The following is a 20,260-nucleotide window of genomic DNA, read 5'->3' as shown; positions in this document are numbered from 1 at the left end:
TCATAATGAAAATTCAATGTTATAGGTATAATTTTTATTTACTTTCTTTATATATAGACACTTATAAGTAAGATGTGCTAGCAAAGCTGAAAACACAGAATTTATTTTTCTGAACGTTAGCTGACATCACTACAGCTGGCAAGCTTCTTTATGTATAAATACGTACTTGAAAGTGATTTTATTGATCTTAGTATTTGATCATACTTTTGTGTTTTTAATTCTTTATTTGATGTATATGATATTTTGATGCTAACCATGAGCTAGCAAATATGACATAGGTTACAGTTTGTTCTAGAAAGCAATAAACGGTTCCAACATTTGTTGGACTCTGAGGCATAACTGCCTTTGTTCAGAAGGTGTCTGCTATCCACTTCTTTTCCTTTTTGTATGTGTAGCACACCTATGTTTATTCCTCAGAGATGACTGACTTTTTACACTGTCATACATTTTACAGCTGCCTGTAAAGAATACTTTCTCAAGCATTATTTCACTTCAGGAAGAGGCACATGTTTGTTTTTCCTGAACTTCTCATCAGAATGCTGCTAGAAGCAGTGTCATGGTACAGTACTTAAGATAGGTGTGTTTTGCTGCTTTACTTCTCCTACGTATTCTGTTTGTGTGAAGTTTGCTTTTACTCAAAAAGCCAGCACAATACAGTTGCTGTGAGTTTGGAGGACTGTAGTGAGAAGGGACCAAAAATGGAACAGTTGGCAAGACTTAACACAATAAGGCTGGAGGCTTTCTAGGCGTAAATTGTTGAACAGCAAAGAGTGATGTTGGGATTTTTCCTTCTGCAGGAAGAGGAAAATAAATGGATATACTGAGGTCAGGGAAAAGTGCTTTAATACCTAGTTTTCCAGTGCTAAAAGGAAATTAACGGCATTTTCCAAAGCTAATTAGCTCTGATGCCACCTAGTAGTACTCTTCTGGATGTAGGCAATAATCACAGATACTACAGCAGAGCCCAGGGAATGATGATATTTAATTTTGTGGGCAAAACCTGCATTATTCCTGTAGCTCTTTTCTTCTGGGGGTACTTTTGGTTGGTTGCTTTTGTTTCTTTTTTCAGTTGTTTGGTTTTTGCATATTGGCCTTCTCTATAAGGGCAGTTCATGGATATATTTCTTGTCTTTGTGTTGCATGTGGTAGGATGTGGTACCTATCAATAAAATCAGTTTCACATGTGTAGGAAGAATCATGTTTATGGAAAGATTCTATTCCTTAATTAAATATATATAATGATGGGGAATAATTTTCATGTTTGAGACATGATAACACTTGGTGAAAAACAATGCATGAACAGGTAAGCCTTATCTAAAAGAATGTGATTTTTTTGGAGACTAGAAATAATTCACACATCAGTATACCACTGGCAATCAGGTAAAAGTACAAAATAAATTCATTTCAATTAATGTGCTTTTTTAAAAAATAGCCATATAAGAAATGGACATTTACTCCTGCATTTCCCCATCATTCTTAAGGATTTATTTGTATTATACATTATTTTAAAATGTTACTTGGTTTTGAATATTTTCATGTAACTATCTAATGTATTCTGTCACTTTGTCGGATTCAAGTTATTCAAAACCATTCTTAAACAATTATCTAAAATTTTAATTTCCATTTTCTTATTTATTTTTAATCCTTATGTGTCAATCTGTTCTTCTGGTGAGTCATTATGGCATTAGCAATGACATATCTTTACTGAATGTATATTATTTTTAATACTAATGCCTCCCAGCTGCTACAATCTCCTTTAAAAAAAAGAAAATCTCATTACAGTTAGCGTATGATTCAGTTTCAGCTATGCATTTCTAGTAGATATGCTTCTCAGGAAAATAAGGAAGGACACTATCTGTTGTATCTTCTACAGTAGCAAATTCCAGCAAACATAGGAACAAGCCAAAAATTTTTCCCTTCTTTCTTTGCTGATTAAAATTGTCAGTTCTGAATAAGTTTGTTCTCCATTCCTTTGCTCAAGATGCCAACTTCTGCTTTGGGTTTTCTTAGGCTATTGTGAATGGAGGAAAGATAGAAGGAGAGAAATACCTGTGACCTATTGAAAAACCCACTGAAGTCAAAGAAATTTAATCCTTGATTTCTAAAGTTGTATCAAATTCCCAACTCTCTTATTTAAATAGTATTAAGAAGCTAATTAATTTGGATGTTACTATTGGTTTAGAATAAGGTGTTTAATAATGCTGCCATATTTACATGATTGTAGTACCTTACAGTTTAACTAACAATCTAAGCTTTATAACAATATAAGCACTAATGGTTTGCTTCAACTAGAAGTCTCCTGACTCATGTTTCTTGTAGAACTATACAAGTGTAATTATCCAGCTGTGAGAAAGTTTTCTGTAAAGGGCAATATGAGTATATAGTTGCATACATCTTATTCATATTGCTGTGAGTTAATTATTGCACAAATTTTGAGGGATTACTGAAAAATATATGTCTTATAAAGTTCAGTCCTGTCTCCAGATTTTAATTAATATTGCCTTGAAGAGTGCTCTTATAAGGGTCCCTTGTAGCAGTGATTGAAAGATACCCAATTTTGGCACTACTATAAATAATTAAGCATGGTGTCTGTGAAGTACTCACGCATCAAATTTCCACTTGAATTTTATTAGTTTCGGGAATTATTTAGAGCAAGATGGCAAAGATTTTATTATATGTACACACATATACATCAATGTGTGTGTGTACATAGTTATTAGCCTAAATTTGGGTTGAAATAAAATAGATTAAACCAATACACCTATAGAAACTAACTATATTTTGTGTGTCACTTTACGTATTCATATGACCTCATTTAAAGTGAATGACCTTGCACACCTGGCATGCTCTTTCATTATGGTGACTATAACTATTCTGTCTTCTCAGTAAAAAAAGAAGAATGCAATTATATTTAAAATGCTCCTCATGTGGGTCTAAAGTTCTTTGCTACACATAGGAGCATAGCAAAGAACTATTAGAAGTGTCACAGTGTAATCTTGAGGAATGCAAATATATTGCTGCATGTGATTTGTTGAAAATCTCCCATTTTCTAATCAACTGGGACAGCTTTAGGTTCACTGGGGTGAACTGTTATTTTTACAGAGCATGTGGTTCATGAAGCGTATGGGGACAAATGCAAATTTTTATTAAGCCATTTATTTTAAATAATAAAAATTATAGCAGTGGTATGGTAATTAGAGAGGTTTCAGTGTTAGCAGATGTACTGAGAAAGTCATTTAGTGAAAAAAGTGTAAGCAAAGCAATTAGATTTGATTAAAAAATGCATCAGAATAACACAAGTCTACAGATAACTTTTTGAGCTTTGTGTATGATATGCATACCTCTTCTAGAATGTGTATATGCATATTTTAAGACTCTAAAGAAAACTGAAGAACCAGATGGCTCAGCCCAGTAACTGAAGAGAGAAACGTGTCATGAAAGGATGGACAGGGCAAACAAGTTAAAATGAGAAACCTTGCTAAAGTAGTGTGTGCAAGGTAGTGTTTATATTTGTTTTCTTTTACATGCTGTGTACATAACTAATGATACTTTTTTTCTCTGGGACCGTTGATCCATTGTCTTTCACATAAAATGTGAAAAAACCTCCAAAATGTGTGATTATCTACATTGGGACTGAAACATCTAAGTAATATGATTTCTGAAAGAAAGTTTAAGAGCAATTGCTTGTACAAGTTCTTTTAGGTTCTCAATAAGTTTATATTTTTGAGAAGACAGACATTGAGTGCAATGGATTTTGGTCCCACGCTAGGAATCCTATGTGATATGACAAAACAAATAAATATAACTTATGAAACCACAAATAATTTATATCTTTTGAGTTTTGCCTGCTCTAATGGAAATTCAGGTGATCAGGTTAGTTAAAAGAAGCAATCATAGTTCTCCCTGCTCCAAAGCACACTTCTGGATTCACTTTTTATCTGTGATCCAGAAACACATTAAATCAGAAATGTAGTGAATGTGTATAAACAGACACTATTTTGTCACCTTGTATGTCATAGATCAACTATCTATTTTCTTGGCACAAAAATATTCTGGGATTTCTCTACATTTGGTGCATGCACATGCTTTCAGAATAGGGTGTCTATTTCATATTTGTCCTGATTAAAAAAAAACAAAACACAACCCCCCTCCCCCAAAAAGAAACAAACAAAAGCCAAAGCTTCATTTCCTGAAGAGGTGTGTTGCTGGGATTTCTTTTAGAAATATTAATTCATTAAAGACCTTTCAAATCACAAAATTCCAAACTGTACTTTTTAGTTTAAGACAAAAGTTTTAGTATACTGTTGAAATCACTAAGTTGAACTGGTTGTTTTGGGTTACACATTATTTAAGAAATTGCATCTAGTACACAACTCATTCTGCTTGACACTTCAAAATGATTTAGCATGTATGAAATTTCTGTAATGAAGGACAGAGTCTGAAAGAGGTGTGATAATTCAAAATAAAAGGGCTAGCACTAAAATCTCAGTAATACTGTAATCTCTGAGTACTCTTGAATCTCCTGTCTTTATTTCTGCTGAGATTAGAAGATAACTTTGTATAGTTTCACATGGATTAATTTTAGTACCTCCCATTTCAGACTACTGGAGCATGAGTAATCTATGTCAGATACCTTCTTGCATTTGTCCTTAGAAATTATTTGTAATTGTTTCTAGGCTGTGAACTGGATATTACATTGTTATAAGTTTATATAGTTTTTAGAAACTAAAGGATGTGTTTTGTTGTATATCTATACTAGCAAACAGTTCATGAAGATACAACTTCTGTGGTGACCGAAACTATGACTGTGAAAACTACTTATGTGCCTTCTACATACCTGGAAGAGATCCTTCACCTTCTGCAAGCCTTGTCTGAAGTAGAAGAGAGCCTTAATTCTCCTGTTCTGCAGGCTAAGGATTATGAGGATCTCTTCAAACAAGAAGAGTGTCTTAAGGTAAGGTAATAAGATTTTCTTTCTGTGATTGCATTCCATTACTTTTGGGCTTCTGTATATTGGATGGCTGCGCTCACTCTTAGAGACGTATGTTTTATCTGTGCTCAGCCCCTCTCTGAGATGTGTGCATGTTCTGATGTTTATACATGAAGGCACATTGGTGCAAAATGGAAGAACACTGAAAATTAGTTTATTTTTAACTGTTTCATCTGTATTTGGAAGACATGAGCATTGACACCTGGGTCAGAGCAACCCCAGGCACAGCTACAGGTTGGGCAAAGAAGAGATTCAGAGAAGCTCTGCAGAGAAGGACTTGGGGATGTTAGTCAATGGGAAAATGAACATGAACCGGCAGTGTGTGCTCACAGCCCAGAAAGCCAATCGTATCCTGGGCTGCATCAAAGTGTGACCAGCAGGTCGAAGGAGGTGATCCTGCCCCTCTGCTCTGCTCTTGTGAGACCTCGCTTGGAGTATTATGTACAGTTCTGGTGTCCTCAACATAAAAAGGGCATGGATCTGTTGGAGCAAGTCCAGAGGAGGGCCACTAGGATGATCAGGGGACTGGAGCACCTCCCATATGAAGACAGCCTGAGAAAGTTGGGGCTGTTCAGCCTGGGGAAGAGAAGGCTGCTTGGAGACCTCTTAGCAGCTTTCCAGTATCTGAAGGGGGCCTATAGGGATGCTGGGGAAGGACTCTTCATTAGGGGCTGTAGTGATTGGACAAGGGGTAATGGGTTCAAACTTAAACTGGGAAGTTTAGATTGGATATAAGGAGGAAGTTCTTTACTGTAAGGGTGGTGAGGCATGGGAATGGGTTGCCCAGGGAAGTTGTGAATGCTCCATCCCTGGTGGTGGTCAAGGCCAGTTTGGACAGAGCCTGGAGTGGCATGGTTTAGTGTGAGGTGTCCCTGCCCACGGCAGGCGTGTTGGAACTTGGTGATCTTAAGGTCCTTTCCCACCCTAACTACTTTATGATTCTATTCTATGATTCTATGATTCTGTGATTAGGGTATCTTGAAAGTAAATCCTGGGAGAGAAAGGATGGAGGGGGGCAGTCGTGTATTTAAGGTTATGAATTTGTGGTTCAAGTTTAATTTGTGTGTTGTAATTTGAAATAATTAATAAGTAACCCTATCCACACCCTATATTGGCAGCTTTATTTTAGTATTTGCTTTAAAAAATATTTTTTATTAAAACAGCAACAGAACCAAGTAAAATTTGTCTGTTTCATTCTAAACTACTCCAAAAAAATCTTTAATTCTCTTGGGGGCTGTATTCTGTGAAATTCTTTCTGTTTAATTAGCTAACCAGAAAATATTGTCCAAAAGGTAGCTCATATAGTTAAGAAAAAACTAGTTCCATATTGTTGATTTGACTTTAAATAGCACTATCTGGTTTCTTCATCACTTGCATCAGTAACCTGGTGGAATTTTTCCAACACAGAATTGACATAAAAAAAGAACAAGATTAAAGTTGTAAGCCTAAGTAGAAGAATGAGTTAACAGCTTTTGCAGAATAATGTTTGCGTGAGGAAAGCCTTTAAAAAAATCCTGCTTAAGTGCTGTATATAATTACAGCAATTTCATATTGTCATCCAGCATGAAGACCACATTTCCATATTTCTATAATTATTTTGGGGAAGGAAAGTTTTTAACAAAAGTAAGTGATAGTGTAATGTCACGTTTTAAGCCCAGCCGATAACTCAGAACCACACAGCTGTTTGCTCAGCCCTCCCTGTCCACCTCCTGGCCGGATGGGAAGGAAAATAGAAAGAATGTAAACCCAACAGGTTGAGAAAATAATAGTCCAGTAACTAAAGTATAATATAAACCTACTACTACTATTACTACTAATGATAAGGGAGATAACAAGGGGAGAGAATATAAAATTAAAAAGGGAAAGGGAAAATAAATAAACACGCCTGATGCACACTACAATTGCTCACCACCTGCAAACTGATGCCCAGCCTGACCTGAGCAGTGATCTGCGCCTTCTGGGTAACTTCCCGCCCAGTTTATATACTGGGCATGATGTGCTTTGATATGGAATACCCCTTTGGCTCCTTTAGGTCAGGTGTCCTGCCTTTGCTCACTCCCAGCTTCTCATGCCCCTCCTCACTGGCAGAACACCAGACTGAAAAATCCTTGATCAGAATAAGCATTACTTAGCAACAACTAAAACATTGGTGTGTTATCAGCATTGTTCTCAGACTAAAGCTGAAACACAGCACTGCACCAGCTACTAGGAAGGAGAAAAATAACTGTTATAACTGAAGTCAGCATATCTAAAGAGGCTGAAATTTGCCTACAGAGCTAGAGGTAAGAAGTTTAGAGCTAGAATCAGGGCAGGGGCTCTGGCTAGGTGTTCCGAATTGTCCTCTGTAGGAGCCCATTTATTTCTCCACAACAGAGGAAGTGTAACAAAACTACATCCATATTCTGTTATTAGCTTCTGAAGTATCATATCTATTTATAATTCTTATACATGATTAGATCTTACACATTTTAGGCACCTCTCTCTATATATATATGTATACACACACACAAAGATGTTTAGATATTCTTATTAGCTGTTGAAAACTAGGGTGTTTTCAGTTTCCTAGCAAGGCAGTAGAGTATGTGTAGTGAAGCATAACAGTAAGGTATTGGAGCAAAGGAAGCATATAACTGATAATAGGACTGTGTGAAATAACAGTAGGTTGTTCCTTTTACCACTTCTGATTTAGTACAAGTTGATTATAGTGGTTCTGAGTATTGAAGCACGCAACACGCAACATGCCAATGGTATTGTCATTCTTAATTTTAGACAATCCCTTTTGATAGAATGACTCTTTTGCACAAAAAAAAAAAAATAAAGTCATAGACTATGTAAATAATGGCTAATGAGCTACCACTTGGTCCTTGTCTATGAACTTATGTTCATTCCTAGACTGGATGGAAAAACAGTGACCTACAGTTTACTGGCATTTGTTTCCTTTGCTTCTTAAGGCTTTACATTGGGCTATCTTTGTCTGATTTATATCTGTAACTAATTTGTTGTTCAGCCACATATATTTGGTATTATCAGAATTGACACCAACTTTAATAATATTGATTACTGAGGTTACAAGTAAGTACTACCATAGGTTTAATTTAACTGAACTATTACATTGTGCAGAGATGTGTTTGTGGGTTCAGTTCATCTTCCTCCCAAATAAATCTCTTAGAAAAGGCAAATGGACCTTGCATATCTGTGGGGCTTTGGAATGGTATAGTTTTGATCTTAGCCTGCTTAATGAATATTTATTTCCAAGGAAAAGCATTCATCATTGTCATTGTCCTGCAGTAAAAATAGAAAAGTAGTGCATAAATTGTTCAGCAGCTGGTTGGGAAAGTTTTGAAACTAAATTGTGGTTGATTTTTATCCCTGACAGATTTGCATGAAACAAACTACAGAATTCTCATGAATAGCTCTGTGTTTTAAAACTGAGTTTGTGATTTTTTTTTCACTTCCATTCAGAAAAAATCTGTTTTAATTAGTCCTGAAAGAGAAAAATAAGTTTATTTAAGACTTTTTCAATTGTAACTACTTTGAACTTTTTTCTTCAAAGTAATATGAGTAGTAACACTTAAATCTGATAGGATAAATATAAAATACAAATTAAAAGTTGCTGTTATTAAATATCATAGATGATTCTAGCACTGACTTTTTATATCAAAGGGATGCAAATAGCAAAATATTGCAGCAAAAATCTGATCATTTCTAACATTTATTGGATTAGTATGGTTTCATGGACACATTTAGTAAATCTGCTGAAACCAGCTCATAGGAGTGTTGTTCTCATCATTTTAAGCTTTAGGGAATGGAAAAATTAGAAAAAGAAAACAAGTCGTGTCTCTTTATCTAACAAAATCAGCAACTGCAATGTTTCTGCTATCCTATTACAAGCTCTTTTAAGCATTAGGACATAGGGTTAACTCAGTTTTTCATCATGTCATGGTTTAAGAGCAGCTGATAACTCAGAACCACATTTGCTCAACTCAGCTTTCCCTCTTGCCTCTGGGTGGGATGGGGAGGAGAATAGAAAGAATGTAAACCTAGCAGGTTGAGATAAGAACCTGTAAGAACCTATTTAGTCGAAGAACTAAAGTAAACCACTACCACTAATAATAATAATAATGCTAAGGGAAATAACAAGGGGGATAGAATATAAAACCATAAAGGGGAAAAAAAAACAATAAACACAAGTGATACACAGTACAATTGCTCATGACATGCTGATGTCATGATGCTAGAAAGGGAAAGGGAAAAAAAAAACATAAACACAAGTGGTGCACACTACAATTGCTCACCAGCCTGAGCCAAACAACGATCTGCCCCTTCAGGGTGACTCCCCACCCAGTGTATATACTGGGCAAGACGTGCTGTGGTATGAAATACTCGTTTGGTTAGTTTGAGTTAGGTGTCCTGTCTCAGCTTCCTCCCAGCTTCTCGTTACTGTCAGAGCATTAGAGACTGGGAAATCCTTGATCAGAGTAAGCATTACTTAGCAACAACTAAAATGTTCGTGTATTATCAGCGTTGTTCTCAGACTACAGCTGAAACACAGCACTGCACCAGCTACTAGGAAGGAGAAAAATAACTGTTACAGCCAAACCCAGGACATTTCATTAATGTACTTACAATATTTAACAAACAAATGAAATATTAGAGTTCTATCAAAGATGAAACTCCAGTTGATTGTACGGAAAAATCATGGTTCATAGATAGATGGATTAGTAACTTTGGCTTAATGATACACTCTTAAAATGCTATTGATGATGGAATTCATCATCTTTCAGTTCCCCATTTAGAATTTTTTGTAATTGCAATGGATTTTGTTACATCATCAAGTCCAGAGATAAAATGCCTTCAGAATTTAGCTAATTATCCTTACTTACAATGGATGTTACAAATGCTAACGAAAGTTGAATGAATGTGCAGATTTGCATATATTCAACTTAAGTGGTTTTGGAAAATCAAGTTGTATTGCTGATAATATGACAAAGTTTTCCTGTGTGGTGATTTTTCTTGTGCAAGCTACTTGCCTTTTTTAAACTCTAGATTGTTTAGTGGAGATATATGTGCTGAAAAAAAATACATTTATTAAACAGAATATTAAAACTTACATGTATGTCTGCTAAAAGGTAGCAAAAGTGAGTGTACTAAAATGAAACAATTTACTAGGAACTTAAGAAGTCTAATGTGTGTTTATAGCCATATGTGAGAGAGTGCTTAGAAGAATTTCATGCTAGAAATCGCTGTCATAGTCATGGCATAGCTGTGCTTGTTCATGACTTAATGATATCAATTGTGAATTGAAAACTTGTTTTCTGAGGCTACTTGCTTTATATAATTAATGCTGCAAAACTATATTAGGGCTCATACATATTAGGCATTTCTTTTTCTCTATATATATTTTCTTAATTTAATCAAGAACATTGTATTATAGAATATAATTATACATTTAGTTATAATATTTTTCAATGATGTAATAGTTTTAATATAGAAGGCCATCTGGCTCTTTGAGAAAGAGATTTCTTATATATGAAGCTGCTTGCATAATAACTCCAACAGTTCTTTTTCTAGTTCATCTTCTTTTGTATTTCCCGGAAGTTCTTTATTTAGTTCACTAAAAATTAAATGTTTGCTGTTGTTGTTTTTCAGATATAGATATTTTCATGCTCTGAATTTTTCTTTTCCTCTTCTTTTTCTCTTTGTTTTGTAATTCATCTACTGACAGATAGAGCGGGGGTTTTTTTGCACAGTTTTCTAATGTATCTTCAGGATACAGACAATTTACTGTAAATATTATGCATCTGTGATTCTGGCAGCCAGAATCCCCTGTTAAAATGTTTTATTAAACTGATAATACCCATATCTGATATTTTAACTCATAGTTCTGTGCATATTTTAACACTGTAAGTAATTTGTATAATAATTCTCTCTATTCATGATTACTAACAACTGTGGTGTTCCTGGTTTTCATGTTAGTACAAAAAGCATGAAATATGTTAACAAATCTGCTATAAATATAGTTTATATTTTTAAAAGCAGAATTTTCCAATTGTTTGGATTGCCAAAAATGCATTTTTAATTTTGCACATTGGAATATATATTTGTCATGTATTAGCCGATTCTTAGCAAGGAACATCACCTGATGTGATATTCAGAGTGGTTTTCTGCTACAGCTCAGTAAAACCCAATTAGCCATAACTTAGAACTGAGTGTAATGACATACATTCTCTGAATAGATCTGTCAGTAACACAGTGCTTGGTGGATGATTTGTACACAAATGGAAAGGGAACTGAATTTTTACAGAAAGTTGTCTTTCTCTGGCCGATAAAGACAGATTCCAGGTAGTGAAAATGAACTGGTGTTCCAAGTCCCTAGCACTCAGATTTCTCTGCAAGAGCAATGAGATGGATCATTTGCCAAAGGCTACTGTCGCTTTAGCTGCTAATGATTTTCTGTTATCCTTTTCTCTTAAAAATAAAAGCTTTGTGTACTTCTGTTAACCATGTTGCAAAATCTCCCAAGGCATTGTTGATAACTAATTGCTTGAAGCTGTTCTCTTCAACATGAAAGGTAGGTGGGGTGTATGTGTGAGATACATGGGTATGTATTTTATTTCCTTGGACACTCTTATGCCATGCAGTTGCAGATTTTGTTTATAGAAAGTCAGATATATTATCTTTGTCTGTAGCAGCTGTACTGTAAACAGAAGCTAAAATCTGACATATAAATCAGAAATATGATTATATATATTTTATGTATATGATTATATATATATGCCTGTTCATATACTGCTAATTCTAAACATTTAGGTATATGCCAGTCAACAATTCTGACGTGCATAGATGTATTTTATCTATTTTTAGAAAATCCATCTACTTGGTTAAAAAAACCATACAATTTCAATATATGTAGGCACATAGTATTATTCTTCAGTTGATAACGCAAACACAGTTCATTCCTTTTCGGGTGGATGAGTTGAGCTGATATTCAGACCTACTAAAAAGAAGGTTACTTAAGTGCTTAAGTGTGTCCTGGCAGGTTTTAATATTTCTATTGCATTTTCTCCTCTTCTTTAAATCTGCAAAATTTTTGTCATGAATGAGGTTTTGTGAAGATGCTGCCTCCTTTATGTTCAAGGGAAATCATCTTGGATAATTTAGAGGCATTTTATGTTTTTATCCTTTGATATTTCTTATACACAGATTAATAACAGCGTATACTTACCTGGCAGGGGAGACACCATGATCAAGCAGGTGGTTTTCCCAGGGCGAGGCTCATCCCTTGCACTCCGGGTGTGCTGACCTCTGCTATTTCCCCAAATGCGGGAAACTTGACTGCATAATTTGTGGTAGTGGGTGACTGCATTCGCGCTTTTTTTTTTTTTTTTTTCCCCTTCTGAGGGGAACAGAGGGCCCGATATGCAGAGTTGATCCTCATCATAGGGAAGTGTGTAGTCTGCCTGGAGTCCGGATCAGGGATATCACTAGGGCGCTCCCCAACCTGGTGCACCCGACAGACTACTACCCGCTGCTGGTCTTCCAGACAGGTGAGGGGGAAGCTGCTTCCCGCAGTCTGAGGGGGATGAAGAAAGACTACAGGGCCTTGGGGTGGATGGTGAAAGAGTCTGGGGCTCAAGTGACCTTCGCCTCACTCCTTCCATCTTCCACTGATGATGTGGGAAGGAATGGGAAGATTCAGTCCATAAACGATTGGCTTTGAGAATGGTGCTAGAGGCAGGGCTTTGGATTCTTTGATAACAGCTGGTTATTGAGTGTACTATCAGCAAGTTTGCTGATGACACTAAGCTGGGAGGAGTGGCTGACTCGCCAGAAGGCTGTGCTGCCATCCAGCGAGACCTGGACAGGCTGGAGAGTTGGGCAGGGAATAACTTGATGAAATATAACAAGGGAAAGTGTAGAGTCCTGCATCTGGGCAGGAACAACCCCAGGTTCCAGTATAGGTTGGGGAACGACCTGTTAGAGAGCAGTGTAGGGGAGAGGGACCTGGGGGTCCTAGTGGACGACAGGATGACCAGGAGCCAACACTGTGCCCTTGTGGCCAAGAAGGCCAGTGGCATCCTGGGGTGTATTAGAAGGGGGGTGGTTAGTAGGTCGAGAGAGGTCCTCCTTCCCCTCTACTCTGCCCTGGCGAGACCGCATCTGGAATATTGTGTGCAGTTCTGGGCCCCTCAGTTCAAGAAGGACAGGGACCTGCTGGAGAGAGTCCAGCGCAGGGCAACAAACATGATTAAGGGATTGGAGCATCTCCCTTATGAGGAAAGACTGAGGGAGCTGGGTCTCTATAGTTTAGAGAAGAGGAGACTGACGGGTGACCTTATTAGTGTATATAAATATATAAAGGGGGAGTGTCACGAGGATGGAGCCAGGCTCTACTCAGTGGCAAACAATGATAGGACAAGGGGTAATGGGTACAAACTGGAACACAAGAGGTTCCACTTAAACTTGAGAAGAAACTTCTTCTCAGTGAGGGTGATGGAACACTAGAACAGGCTGCCCAGGGAGGTTGTGAAGTCTCCTTCCCTGGAGACATTCAAAACCCGCCTGGACACATTCCTGTGTAAACTTATTTAGGTGTTCCTGCTCCGGCAGGGGGATTGGACTAGATGATCTTTTGAGGTCCCTTCCAATCTCTAGCATACTGTGATACTGTGATACCTTAATTATCCATGGCCTGAGCATATAAAAACAAGATTTAGGTAGACCTGAGTAAGGAATGCTGAGTGTGAGATGTTATGCTGGAGTGCCTCAAGGGTCAGTACTGGGACCGGTATTATTTAATATATTCATCAATGATTTAGATGAGGGAATTGAGTGTACTATCAGCAAGTTTGCTGATGACACTAAGCTGGGAGGAGTGGCTGACACGCCAGAAGGCTGTGCTGCCATCCAGCGAGACCTGGACAGGCTGGAGAGTTGGGCAGGGACTCACTTGATGAAATATAACAAGGGAAAGTGTAGAGTCCTGCATCTGGGCAGGAACAACCCCAGGTTCCAGTATAGGTTGGGGAACGACCTGTTAGAGAGCAGTGTAGGGGAGAGGGACCTGGGGGTCCTAGTGGACGACAGGATGACCATGAGCCAACACTGTGCCCTTGTGGCCAAGAAGGCCAATGGCATCCTGGGGTGTATTAGAAGGGGGGTGGTTAGTAGGTCGAGAGAGGTCCTCCTTCCCTCTACTCTGCCCTGGTGAGACCGCATCTGGAGTATTGTGTCCAGTTCTGGGCCCCTCAGTTCAAGAAGGACAGGGACCTGCTGGAGAGAGTCCAGCGCAGGGCAACGAAGATGATTAAGGGATTGGAGCATCTCCCTTATGAGGAAAGACTGAGGGAGCTGGGTCTCTATAGTTTAGAGAAGAGGAGACTGACGGGTGACCTTATTAGTGTATATAAATATATAAAGGGGGAGTGTCACAAGGATGGAGCCAGGTGTTCCTGCTCCGGCAGGGGGATTGGACTAGATGATCTTTCGAGGTCCCTTCCAATCTCTAACATACTGTGATACTGTGATACTGTGAAATCAAACAAGATTATTCAGTAATGATACAGATCCATCCAGCTTTTGCGCCAGACGATAGACTGCTGACAAGGCAGGAAATATGTTCCTTAGAATCATAGAATTAACTAGGTTGGAAAAAAACCTTTAAGACCATAAAGTCCAACCATTACCCCACGACTGCCAAGACCGCCACTAAGCCATGTCACTAAGGGCTTCATCTGCACATTTTCTGAACACTTCCAGGGACGGTGATTCCATCACTTCCCTGGGAAGCCTTTTACTGGTACTGGAATTTTTCCTTATTGGGAATCATCACAGAGACAAGACATGTGCCATTCTCTTTCTATTTACAAGTATTTCATTTAGTCTGCTAAATGTAAGTTAATGTTTCTCAGGACCTGTACATTCAAATTACTAGTCATAAGGGGCTTATGGAATGTTTCCTTTTTTTTTTTTTTTTTTCCATAGACTAAAATATTGTAGTATTTGCCCTAGAGCTTTAAGTACCCAAAGTATTTTTTTTGCTTTTGTTTGTGTGGGGGTTTTGTATGCAATTATGTCAGAGCATTGCTGTCGCATTTTCATAAGGATTTTCAGTCTTATATATGACAAAATAGTAAATACAGTGTAATAACTTTAAATGGTTATAAAATGATAACCACATTTTCTCATTTAAAGAAGAATTCAGTCTTTGTCTTAAATAGTTACTGTTTTAAAAATATTTCTCAAGTAATTTGGAAGGATTTGGAGAATTATCTCTCTGTCACTTCATGCTAGTACTAATATACCAGTACCCTCTGTTATCCCCATAGTTCTAAAATACTAATTTTAAATCAAATTCATTACAGTAGAATTGTAAACCATATATTTAACAAGGAGAGGGTGTGGATGATGTGTTTAAAAGAAAAAACTGAAGTCCATTAATAAAATCAGAAGAATTCATAAATGCTGAATAGAAACTGAATTCCTTCCAAAAAAAGGAGCATACACACACACACACAAAAAAGAAAACAACACACAAACCAACCAAACAAACACAAGAAAAAAACCCAAAGTGAACTGCAGCTGTGATTTTTTATTTTTTATTAAGTGAATATTGTATTCAGGATATAAATGTCAGGTGTCGTTATTTCTGACAAAGAGCCATTAGAAAGGAATATACCACCTCAGCTAATACTAATAAACCTTTAAGATGAGGAGTAAAGTCTTGGTGTGAAGTTTTCCTAAGTAAAACTACCCTTTGAACTACATTTAAATTGTTACAATTTGTGATTACTAGACTGTTCAAATAGTTTCTTTTTATGATGAACGATCATAAATGTCTTTTTTAAAGGTATTATCTGAAAATACTGTTTTTTTTTAAAGCAACAAGCTATTTCAAAGAGGCAAAGGAATATTTATTTTTTTTAGCTGTAAAAGGTGTTACCACAAAAATGTTCTCTGACTTCAGCTTGTACAGCTGAGATTATTCTAATGATGGGAGGCCTGCAGGATTGATCTCTTTCATCCTTTTTGTAATGTGTTGGCATGTAAAAGACGCTTCAAATTAGGTGAGCAAGATATCAAACAAGCAAAGTTGTTTTGTTTTTTTTTTTAGCTAGTTGTAGTTAAAATAGATGAAAATGTAGTTTATCATGCCTTTTTTTTTTTTGTCTTTTTCAAAATTGAATTGGCCGTGTTTCTGTCTCCTGCTGAAACTAATAAAAAAACAATTCTTCTTTAATTTGTATTACCAAACACAATTTATATATCTGAGACTTCAAATTTAGTGGAGATGCAGGGAAATCAAAAATAATGTGACGGAATACTGCTCTTGTTAATGCTTAGTACATCTTTTATTTTCTTTAACAACCCCTTTGGATCTTGTATGCTTAGACAGATGCTGTTGTACCTAAATAACTACATCATTTGTATTCCTAACCATCCACGGGGAAATAAAACATAGGTGCTGACTTCCCATGCCTGTCTTAATCCATGTGAGAGAATGGCTGAGGGTCTCTTTGAATAGGTTCATTTGTCATGACAACAGGTCAAAGACTCCACACATGCTAATGGTCTTTTTTCTTCTATTCTGGTACATTATAACTTCCAAAATCTTTCCTGTATTACTTCAAATCTGATGCCTACTCTTCACAAGTGAAGGAAAGGCAAATCTGGGTTTGGTTTATATATCTATATGTTAAAATAAAACCATCAGATTGTACCTACAGGGTTTAATCAGACCATGGCAGTGTTAGAGGGTAATTTTATTTTATTTTTTGTTTGCTTTTCTAACATTCCTGATTTTTCTGCTTGCTTCAAAATAACAGCCTTTCATCACTGCCTCCTTTCAAAAGTCCTGGTAGTGTGAAAATGCTTCTTGCATACAAGGTGGCAATTTGTACTTCTCATGAATCTATCAAATCAGTATTCACCCTTATCCCAGGAACAAAGCTACTGCAGAGTTGTATACAGCAAATGAAGGACTTTTTTGTGTTAAACAAAAATGAGACTCTTTGGTCAGTTGATCTGATAAATTCTCAGCTAGGAGTTTGCAATATTCATTCGGAGGCTTACATATTTCAGAAGGAATAAGGGATGGGAACACAGTTAAAAGAGTTCTAGGTGTTGGTGCTGGAAGTTAGGGAGTTTGAAGAAATAGCTGGAGAAAGGTTGCTCACAGAAGCTGCAGATGGCCCGTCATTGTTCAAGCATCCAAGGTCAGGATGGATAGGACTTTGAGAAACCTGATCTAGTGAAAGGTGCCTCTGCCCATGACAGGGAGTTGGACTAGAGGGTCTTTGAAGTTCCCTTCCAACCCAAACCTGGAAACATTCAGGGTCAGGCTGGACAGGGCTCTGAGCAGGCTGATCTAGCTGAAGATGTCCCTGCTCATTGCAGGGGGTTGACTGAATGACCTTTTAAGGTCCCTTCCAATCCAAATTATTCAGTGATTCTATGGTAAAAGATTAATATGGCTTTAGATTTTTATCCACATAATATTCCTTTCTTTGCGCTGCAGTTTCAGTGAGACATACATGGCTCTATTAAGAATTAATTAAAAAGCAGGAATGGTAAGAAATGGCTAAATATTATGACACCAAATGGAGTAGGGAGACTTCTATTATTACAGTGCTGTTTGAATATGCCTACCTCAAGAATTATCTGAGGCTTTTAGTGGTTCGTTGGTGTATCAGATGCTTTGTCTATTACGATTTATTTTGAACTCTGTTTGCATCTACATCATCCATATTGTTGTTTCAAATGCTGAATATCTTATAGTTGTTGACATTTCATTAGAGAAAAGGAGAAAATCTTGACTTTAAAAACTTTAGGGAAAGAAAGTCTAACTTCAGGCTAAAATCAAATTGATGCAATCATCAATCCAAGACATTTGAATTTTTTTATGCCTGGCTGCATTATATTCAGGCAGCAAGACGTATTGTTCAAAATTCACCGTTGTAAGGAATCATGAGAGCATTTTTCTTCCTAACACAAATCCCAAACTGAAAAAAATAGAATCCCTGGAACAGGACAAGTAACATGTGCTTTGTTGCACTGAGGCTGGAAGAGGCCACCTACAAGAAACAGAAATGAAAATTTAAAGAATTAATAAGTGCATTTCACAAACTTTTTTTTTGCTTGTGTTTCCTCTGGTAATGCTACATATGGTGTATGTTACCAGGACTGTAAATAAATGGCACCTGTATAAATCAGTTGCATAAAAGGCATATTTTTCGTCCAAAACCTGCTTTTTTTTTTGTGATATAATATGTGGCTGAACAGTAAACTTATGTAGCTCATAGGTTTTGATTGATTTAAAAAAAATATATTTGTGTTGTCTTTCTGATAAAGAACAAGGAAATCAAAGAAGCACCAAACTATGCCTGTATCAATGGTAGTCTGAAATGTGCTTGAGGATTTCATTATAAGTCTTGATTTACAAGGAGTATGTCTCTGCTAAGTACTTGTTTTACATTTAATGCTTTTATCATTTAGTCGGTACACATTTTGTAACAATATATTTCCTCAGCATTGGGCTTTCTAACAAATTCAGCCATTCAGATGATCCTAAAGGATTTAGTAGAAAGAGAGACATTTGCAGAATAGATATAAACAGCATATTTATGTATTGCTTTATAGGGCAGAAAGAAAACCTGTATAATTCAGTCATGGAACTGAACAGGTCGGTAAATAGTTTATTAATGTACACTGACACTGTATGGAGTTTTAAATGATTTCACACATTATAAAGATGTTAAAGGTCCAGAGTAGGATCAGTTTATCTTCCTTTTGGTCTTCTAAAACTTGGCATTGTACTGTTAGGAAAGTGTACTGCAAAGTGTTTTGGTGAAACAAGAACTGGGTACTGGAAGAGTGGTGAATGTTGGGTGAAGGAAATCCAGCAAAAGGCAAAACTAACGATACCTGACAAAGTAATCTTTTAATGTTGTTACTTTGATATCTGTTTAATATTTGCTGAAACAAGTATAAAAGTGAAGTATAAACAGCAAAATAATTAAAGAACACATAAAGATAAGTCTGTAAAATAGGAATTTGTTCTGCTTCTTAAGAAGAATGTAGGTTGAAACAGATATAACCTTGGTGCAGAGGAATTAATGAGTGACTGAAGACAGTAGCACTTTGCTTCCCCTCCAGATTTCTCAGATTCAGTTTATTATGACTTCAGAGAAAGGATGGACATTCAGTCATTATTACCTGGTTATTATAAAACTCTTATAATTTTCAAAGCTAATGTTAAATTAGTATTTTCCCACTGTTTCTTTTACTTATGAACATTTTCTTATTTATTTATTAAAAAAATGCTTTACTTTTCTAAACTCTTAATATTACAGAGCATTAAAGATAGCCTGGAGAGACTGCTGGGTCATGTAGACATTATTAACAAAAAGAAGATGCCAGCTTTGCAAAGTGCTACACCGAGGGAAGCAGCAAATATACAAGAAAAGATGACTCAGCTTAATCTTCAATGGGAAAAAGTTAACAAGATGTACAGGGACCGACAGGCGTAAGTAACTTTTAAAAATTGCTATTTTTGTTGGCATCTATTAGTATTTGACCTGCTGTTGGTGATTGTTTCCTAGTTGTCTTTTTTTTGGTGGAAATGCCTTTTAAAGTCTCGAATGATACTTTCCTGTAACTATCAATGTTTATAAGGAATTGTAATATAATTTATGAGAAAACTTGTAAAATTGAATATATTTTGACCAACTACCACTTGCATTGGACCAAAATCTAGCATGATATTGGGTATATATTCCCATGTCATTATAACTGACATTCCTTTACCCTAAGATAGTATCTGGCATTTAGTCTTTTGTACCTGTACTCTTGATTTGAATCTGTGATAGCTGCATCAGGATAAAATCCCTTTTAATTGCAGAGGATTTATGAGTTTGAAGAGCATTTCTCAGTTTATGTATAATTGTTAGCAACTCTAAATCCAGTGTCATCTTTATATATCTGTATATTAGATATTATATGACAGGGCAGAACAATCAAGAGAAATATAGAAAGGCATTAAAATGATAATAAATAAAGATGTGATCTCCTACAATACCCTATAATACCTAGTATTATTTTTCTCCTGGCATAGTATTTCTGATGTTTGTAATCTGGGAATCATATTATGGTGCAAAATATAGCCAAACCTAATTTTTTAATTCAGACATGGCTTATGTTAGTAGCATATTAGAGAGTAACAATCCAGTAATTTATTTATACTCCACAGTAGATATCTGATGCTTAAAATTT

The 20,260-nt window shown here is 36.4% G+C and overlaps 1 protein-coding gene and 1 non-coding gene across 16 annotated transcripts in view; both read left to right on the top strand.

Moving 5' to 3' along the window:
• The window catches only part of DMD (dystrophin), a 1,205,254-nt gene that overhangs the window by 595,372 nt on the left and 589,622 nt on the right, over positions 1-20,260 (top strand). For all 15 annotated transcript variants that reach the window (XM_061453343.1, XM_061453346.1, XM_061453349.1 and 12 more), the window contains 2 exons: positions 4,760-4,954; positions 19,342-19,514. In XM_061453343.1, the coding sequence (XP_061309327.1) occupies positions 4,760-4,954; positions 19,342-19,514 (368 nt within the window). The remainder of the gene's footprint in view (positions 1-4,759; positions 4,955-19,341; positions 19,515-20,260) is intronic.
• LOC133269831 (U1 spliceosomal RNA) lies at positions 12,208-12,371 on the top strand. The gene has a single exon (XR_009743575.1). It is a non-coding gene; the product is annotated as a U1 spliceosomal RNA (small nuclear RNA).

Source organism: Pezoporus flaviventris, unplaced genomic scaffold, assembly GCF_033815535.1.
Source record: "Pezoporus flaviventris isolate CSIRO_AGI_PZ_B2104156 unplaced genomic scaffold, CSIRO_AGI_Pfla_v1 ptg000015l, whole genome shotgun sequence".
Taxonomy (NCBI): domain Eukaryota; kingdom Metazoa; phylum Chordata; class Aves; order Psittaciformes; family Psittacidae; genus Pezoporus; species Pezoporus flaviventris.
Note: the sequence above shows the minus strand (reverse complement) of the source record. Positions and strands in the feature narration are given on the sequence as shown.